The sequence below is a fragment of the Boleophthalmus pectinirostris genome, unplaced genomic scaffold (genome assembly GCF_026225935.1).
Source record: "Boleophthalmus pectinirostris isolate CB_2022bp ecotype Guang Dong unplaced genomic scaffold, ASM2622593v1 HiC_scaffold_8, whole genome shotgun sequence".
Lineage (NCBI taxonomy): Eukaryota > Metazoa > Chordata > Actinopteri > Gobiiformes > Gobiidae > Boleophthalmus > Boleophthalmus pectinirostris.
In genome coordinates this window covers 3528872-3536904 of record NW_026571515.1, presented here as the reverse complement: position 1 = coordinate 3536904, position 8033 = coordinate 3528872, and the positions used below count along the sequence as shown (strand labels likewise).

Genomic DNA, 8033 nt, shown 5'->3' with positions numbered 1-8033 from the left:
TTGGCACTTGGTCTTGGTCTTGTGTCAGTCTTGTCTCGGTCTTGAAGGCACTTGGTCTTGGTCTTGTGTCAGTCTTGTCTCGGTCTTGTTGGCACTTGGACTTGGTCTTGTCTCAGTCTTGATGCCGCTTGGTCTCGGTCTTTTCTCGGTCTTGAAGGTACTCAGTCTCGGTCTTGTCTCGGTCTTGATGCCTCTCAGTCTCGGTCTTGTCTCGGTCTTGATGCCTCTCAGTCTCGGTCTTGTCTCGGTCTTGAAGGTACTCAGTCTCGGTCTTGTCTTGGTCTTGATGCCTCTCAGTCTCGGTCTTGTCTCGGTCTTGTCTCGGTCTTGTCTCGGTCTTGAAGGTACTCAGTCTCGGTCTTGTCTCGGTCGGTCTTGATGTCGGTCTTGTCTCGGTCAGGTCTCGGTCTTGTCTCGGTCTCGGTCTTGGTCTCGGTCTTGTCTCGGTCTTGAAGGTCTCGGTCTCGGTCTCTCGGTCTCTCAGTCTCAGGTCTTGTCCTCAGTCTTGATGCCTCTCAGTCTCGGTCTTGTCTTGGTCTTGTCTCAGTCTTGTCTCGGTCTTAATGAAGGCTTGGACTTGGTCGGATGGAGATAGATTTATAAAAAACATCGATATACATGTAAACTTGTCCGATATACCTGATAACAGAACCAACGTATCGCCCCTTCAGTTCAGTCACTTATGAGAATAAAGTCAGATGCCCTCCCAGCTTCAGTGTTTGTGCATCATGAAGAGCTGCGTCCAGTCTGAGACCATCTGCTCCAAACTCCAGACTCCAGACTCCAGCCCGGGGTTTCCTCACAGCTTTAGGGACGTTATGAAAAACAAAGCCACAGAACAGAGCAGCGAGCGCGGCGAGAGCAGTGGGCCACCGGGTCACCGCCAACGCCAAACGCCAACGCCAACGCCAACGCCATTACTGTACGATAATCTGGGACTGACCCCGCAGAAGAGAGAGAGAAACGAGGGAGGGGAGGGAGAAAGAGGAGGGAGGAGCAAATGACCCACAAAAGTGCAGAAATCCTTTGAAAGATGATTGTTCTCGTTCACGTTTGCTCCAGTTTTATTGTATTTTTTATTTTCTACTAATTTTTTAACTCACGAATTTCAAACTGTGCAGGAATTCAAAACAACAGAGAATATTTTCAGCATTACCTGGACTCTTCCGCAGTAAAAAAAAAAAAAAAAAGAGAGATATGAGTGTGGACCAGCTCGAAAATGGGCCATAAATCAGGATTCAGACTGTAAACATTCTCTAAATAATGTATTCAATAAATTGGTAGAATATTATATTTTAAAAAAAAGAATAAAAGTATAAATCAAATCAGCAATCTCCAAAGAAAATTTCAAAGAGAGGAAGTAATTATAGTTTGAAAGGAATTGAAATCTTAAAAAAAAAAAAAAAAAAAAAAAGATTCAGGACAACAATAATCGTTTGAATAATCGTGATTTCAATATTGACCAAAATAATTTTCATAATGATTTTTTCGAGCAGCCCCAGTTTGTACGACCAATGAATTAAACCAAAAAAAACAAACAAAAAATGGCATAGTTACAAAAAAATGAAGATAAGAACTAAGAAAAAAAGTGATTTGTATTTGTGTTTGTGGGTTTAGTTGATGATTTAAAAAAAAAAAGAAAGTCTAACACTGTAGAAGCCTTTAAAAAAAGAGAATAAAGCCTCTGGAATGAATGAATTATGCATTAAATTTGGTTTGATTTAATTTGTATTTTGTCTCTTATATATACAGTAAGTTGTAAGTGAAACTGTAAATGCAAACTTGCTGTACCTGCACCTGGAAACATATCGGCTATCGGCCTAAATCTCGCCGATATGGGCCGATATTTCACGTGGGCATGTTGTACCTCGTTATAAATCTTAGACTCTCTACATTGTGTTCATTTAATCCAATTTACAGACAGATAAATGTCCAGATATGTGGCGCTGCATCAGTATTTATCTGCGGAGTCATTTGTCTGTGTGTGTCGTACTGTCCCTGAACACACCACAGAGTCACGTCAGTCACGTGTGTCTGTTTACACCCGAAGACATACCATATTTTCCGCACTATTAGGCGCTCTGGATTATAAGGCGCACTAGTCCAAAGAGATTCATTTGGTCTTCCGATATTCTATGTTATTAGGTTCTTTTTTTCAGACCTGGAGTGTTATTTCATCCCTGACAGTTTGGTCTGCTCACTAGCGTCTTCCTCAGAGTCACGTGATGTTGCTGTGACGTGTCTGGTCAGCTGATTTAAACAGGTTTTGGTTCTGTCTTCCTACCGGTGGAGGCAGGACGACAGCGCCACCTGCAGTCCCACTTCCTCAGGACAGCATCCCAGGTGTGTGAGAGTAAAAAAGCCCCTCGTCCCGGTTTACAGTCCTGTGGGCACGTTTCCGTATTTCGATTGCTTCTTTAATCCAGCGGCGATGTTTGTTTTCCTCTGTCCCAATGATGTTCACTCCGTCCCCGTCCATAATGTGGTTCTCTCTTTTACAATGGTCAGAAATGGCTGATTTGAGTTGTTCCTGTTCTGCTTTGTGTTTTGTTGCTCGTGTTTCGCCTTCGCTGTTTCCTTCTCGCATTCTGTTCTATGTTCCTTTTTTTGTGGACTGAACGCCCTCCCTGTTTCCCCGATGTGTGTCTTATTGCAGGACATGCAGGGTGTTTCGTATATGACATTACATTTATGCTCTGGTTCTATTTTGTCTTTCTGGTGGACGAGTAATTGTCTGAGTTTTCTGTACGGTTTCACTGGTGTGTTGATGTTAGGTTTATCTAAACATTGTAAACCAGAAGAAAGACAAGAGATTAATTCAGTTTTACTCGCGAGGAGAACGGGCAGAGAGTGGGCATCACAACCAACAGTCTCCACACGTTCTGATGACTCAAGGCCGTTCTCCTCTTTTTATTTCATTAGGAGGCCCTAGTTACAGAATGATAATTCTCAAGGGGAAGGGGAAACAGCCAAGACATAATAAGAAACTGGTGCAGCTAAGCATAGTCCAAACACATAAAACATGATTAACGATCAGGAGGTGCCTTAGGTCAGACACCATCATAACTCTTCATGTGTGACAGTGGGAGTTGGCTTCATGTGAGGAATCATCTGGAGGTTCACTAGAGCGATAGGACACTGCACACAGTTGTCAAACACACAGAGGTTATTCAACAAGTGACAAGTGATTGGTACATTATAAATCAAAGAATTGTAGTACATAAATGGTTAACTCATAGGCCTAGAATATCACACAAGTATTTAGCAAATATGGGATAATAAAATTATTCTGACAGTTGATATTGTGTTTTTTCATCGCCCTCTGTACTTTTTCTGTTATGCCCCTGATGTATGGTAATGTTACCATGCCATCCATACGTTTGTGTGTTCTGCGGGTGGTGCGGCTTTGTAGTTTACTGAAGTCGTGCTGGGACACCCGAGTGGATTCATTGGTCCTTTCGCCCGCGGTCACCTGACAGTCTACACGGGCGCGTCTCCGGCGTTTCATCGCTGTTGATATCGCAGTGATTTTAGTGAATTTATATGAAGAAAAACGAAAAACCCACCACTTCAATCCAAGTTAAAAATGCATTGTAACACAAGTAAAATATTACAATTTTTTTCACTGTTAAGCCACATTTCTGCGTTACAACAAAAAGCAACACAGCACAGTCATTTCTTACTTTTATAACGTGTTATCCCAACACTGATAAAGAGTGACTCAAACATGTGGGAATGAAAAAAAAAAAAACACAACTCCAGGTCTGTTTTTGAGGATGGAACAACATTAGAACACATCTTAAAGCTCACACGAGTCCATTTTGTTTAATATAAGACCTTTAAACAGCTAATTCCACCATATACTCGTGTTTCCCCGCCGTCCTCCGCTGTGTTTAAACCGTGGAGATTGTCGCGCTGTGATGTGAGCACATTTGTGAGTTTTGATCGTGTTGTTTGGTGCGAGCTGCTGGCGCCTCCTCTGAGCGACGCCACCTGTCCCCCAAACATGTCCACAAACAAACAACTCACGCTAATTTTAGATTTGGAAAAAGGGAGTCACTGGGAATAGGCCCTGGCTCTGCTGCTGCTGCTCCGGATTTATGTTATAATATGAGTTTTCATCGATTCTAAAAATACAATTGGATGTTGTGACTCGGTGTTTGCAGAAATGTAAAGACTCCACATCGAATCAGCAAAAGGAGACGATAAAAATACACGATTTAGGTTTGATTTTTGGTAGTTGAACAGAGGTGTGCAGAGTAGCCAGTAATTTACTCAAGTATTAGTAAAGTTACATCGAAACAGTATTACTCAAGTGGAAGTACAAGGTAGTGATCCAAGAAATTAAGTTTTTAGATTAAGATTTATTATTATTCATTTTGCACATATATAATATAAGAATAAAAAAATCACACAAGATAAAAAGTAGAGTGTAACATTAAAGCCTCCACCTTATGAATACATACAAAATTTACATTATAGTTGTGCATTAGTGTAAAAAAAAAAAAAAAAAAAAAAGATTTACAGACCTTAGATTAAATTCATTTGATTCAAATATGGATTAAATGGATTATGTGGTCATACCGATTTGACAAAGTCTCATCCCGTCAGATCTCAGAAGCTCAGAGGTCTGGCCTGGTTCGTACTTGGATGGGAGACACTGGAAAGTCCAGGAGCCACAGAAGGCGCCAGTCACAAAACTGTTGTTGTGTCCTTAGGCAAGACACTTCACTCACATTGCCTAGTATGAAAGTGGAGTGTGTGTGAGTGATGGTGGTGATGGCGCAGATTGGCATGGCAGCCGCGCTTCCGTCAGTCTGCCCCAGGGCAGCTGTGGCTACAATAGTAGTTTACCGTCACCGGGTGTGGAGAGAGAAAAAAAGAATAATGAATCTATAAAACGCTCTGTAAAGCGTCTTTGTGACATGTCTGTGAAAAGCGTTACATAAATAAAAACTTACTTGCTTAAAACACAATGAAACATCCACAATAAAATTATTATTAAACATTATCATGAAATATCAAACATTTCCTCAAACTCTTTTTGAACAACGTTCCTGATCCAGATGTGAAAACTGATCCAGAATTTCCAGCCTCTGTATCGAAGCGAAACTGAGCTCTTGATGTGACACATTTTGGAACATGAACATTATGATTTTGACGAGTTTTGTATCTATGAATCTCTGCACTGGTTTCAAAGTAAAATGTGAAATGTTTGGGGATCGAATTTGAATTATAAAGAATTTTATACATAAAAATACATATTTGATAAATATGAATATAATAAATATTAAAAATTTTAAGTTTGATGAATAAATTAGTAGACAATGTTAGTGGAATGAGTTGCGATTTGAACAAAACCTATATATTTTTTACAGTAGTAATAGAGAAAGTGAAGCTCAGACATTTTTACAGTATGACAGAGAGGTATAAATTAAACTATAGTATAATGGGTAACACTTTATAATAACTACACCTTACTTAGCCTTAATAAAGCATGAACAAAGACTTAATTAGTAATGAACAAAGATTTTATTAATAATGATTCATGCTTAGTAAATGCTTAATAAAGCATAATTCATCTTCACTTTAGAAAAACTCTCAAAAAGACTTAACTAAGAGATAACAGCTGCCTGAATTATCATTGTATTGTATTATTAGTAAATCATTCTCTCATAGCTTATTAATCATTAATAAATGCTCAAATGGTTCATCCATGAGTAATTAAGTATGAAATAATTATGAGTAACTATTTACAGCACAGAACCTTCATGTTAAAATATCACCACAGATGATACGGCTTTGTTTAGAATGTTCCACAGTATGACATTAAACTCCACTATCTCCATGACGACACAGAGATGCCACCGTGCTAAACTGTGGGTCAGATCAATAGTTTCATCAGTGCTCTGAAGGGGCAGTGACGAGTTTAGTCGAGTGTTTTCAGGAGTAAATCTGCTGCAGACGGTGAAGCAAAAGTGTGTGGAATTGGATTGTGTGTGTTTGTACTTAAAGCAACAAGAGCGTCTTTGGACACACAGAAGTTTTCACGTCGCACATTTTTATCAGCTCCTCCTTCCACAAAGTCGTCCCACCATCCACTGGTTCTCCAGGTCTCGTCCAGATCTGTCTGACTCGACTGAGACGACCTGGTGCGTCCAGAGTTTGACAGAGGTGATTGCAGATCCTTCTCTGAGGCAGTAGCTCATTTGGTAAAGCATTTGTCCACTGATCTGAAGGTTAACGGTTTGAATCCCACTCTCGACATAAACATCATGGGTTGAGCGCTCAGATCCACTGACCCAGAGGTTGATGGTGTGATTCCTGCCCCCCACAAATTCCTGCCCCCCACAAATGAATACTGTTGTTCTGAGTGCCTTGAAAGTGGAAAAATGTGACCATTTACTAGGGCTGGGTATCATTAAGACGTTGCCGATACGATACATAGGCCACGATATGATAAATATCTTGATACAGTGAGCTTTCGGTTCAGTATGATTCAAAATTTCTAATTGATTGGATGTGGTTCAATAAAAATTAAAGGCTAAATCATGGATGTGACACTAAAAGTCTTTGTTAAACCACTTCTAAAGCCAAGTTCATACGAAACAAAAACATTTTAATCATCAAAAACAGTGAAAATGACAGATGTGCTGCATAAACAAGTTTCCTTCCTCTAAACAAGCTACAAAACTGCAGCTTTAACAAAATAATTTAGTAAAATATACCAAAAAATACTCGAATATGATATATCGATTCAGCAGTCCCTGATATCGATACTGTATCATCACATCAAACGATATGATATATTGATATTTTTGCACACCTCTACCATTTACCATTGTTCACTAATAATATCTCTGCAGATTCTGTCCATTTGTTGGGAGCCTCCTGTAAGTTTATTAGAGCTTCCAGAGCAGCTTGAAGGTCCGACGCGTGGAAATGATCCGACATGTTTGTTTCTGTCTGTTTGTGACGTAAACACGTACACGACCTGAGCACATCTGACCAGAGTTTTGTGTCTTGGGCAGTGTCGATGGAAACACTACAGCAGAGCGTATTCAACTTTACTACTCTGGAGGGTGGTTTCAGATATTTGTGTTTTTAAGCCCCAAAAACACCGTCACCGTCTAAATGAAAGACACTTCAGATAAAATATTTTGTCATTTTTACCCACAAGCGTTCTCGCGTAAACAGACACTTACTTGAGACTCGCAAAACAACGACTTGGTCCCACGTCTGGTATGGACCCTTTAATCCCCCCATAAAAGTATAATACTCCCTTTTTAACCCTCCTCTCTCTCTCTTCTTCTGTCCTTCTGTCCTTCCGCAGGGCCATGCTGAGCGACATCGGGGACTATGTAGGTACAGACATACAAATCTCCTGGTTACCAAACCTGGACGATTTAATGAAGGGCTATGCCAGAAACTTCCGCCCTGGGATAGGAGGTGAGTATGAGATCTGGGCTCTGGGTCATTGGGCTGCGCTTCACCCGCACATCTCAGCCATCCTCAGCTACGCCCGCCTCATGGGTGCTCTGTAGGTGCTCTGTGGGTGCTCTGTAGGTGCTCTGTGGGTGCTCTGTGCTCTGTAGGTGCTCTGTGGTGCTCTGTGGGTGCTCTGTAGGTGCTCTGTAGGTGCTCTGTTCCATGCTGTCCTGTTCTGTCTCACGTGCTCCTCTGGTTTCATGAGATGTTCAGACCTGCTCCTGGGTGGGACCTGGTGGATTTTCAGCGTTTTGGCAAAGCAAATGTTTGGAAAAAGAGGAAAAGGAAGTTTTTTTTTGCGAAGAAACAGAAACTTTTGAATCTCTGAACAGAAACGAAGGCTTAAGATTCGACTCAAATCGTCATCACAACTTGGACACAGGTGAAAGATGAACCAAAACAAATGTGACAGGCGTTTAACGGAGGTGAAGATGAGTCGGACAGGTTACAATAGTGCAAGATTTCAACACTTTTTAATTTTATTTTCTAATTTTAAGGCTAGAAAACACGGCTACAGCTAAGAATGTTAACAGGAACAGAAGAGC

The 8033-nt window shown here is 40.7% G+C and overlaps 1 protein-coding gene across 1 annotated transcript in view; it reads left to right on the top strand.

The window, feature by feature from the left end:
- Positions 1-7337: 7337 nt before the first annotated feature.
- The window catches only part of gabrd (gamma-aminobutyric acid type A receptor subunit delta), a 33828-nt gene continuing 33132 nt past the window's right edge, over positions 7338-8033 (top strand). The window contains exon 1 of the mRNA XM_055165698.1: positions 7338-7449. Coding sequence (XP_055021673.1) covers positions 7338-7449 — 112 coding nt within the window. The remainder of the gene's footprint in view (positions 7450-8033) is intronic.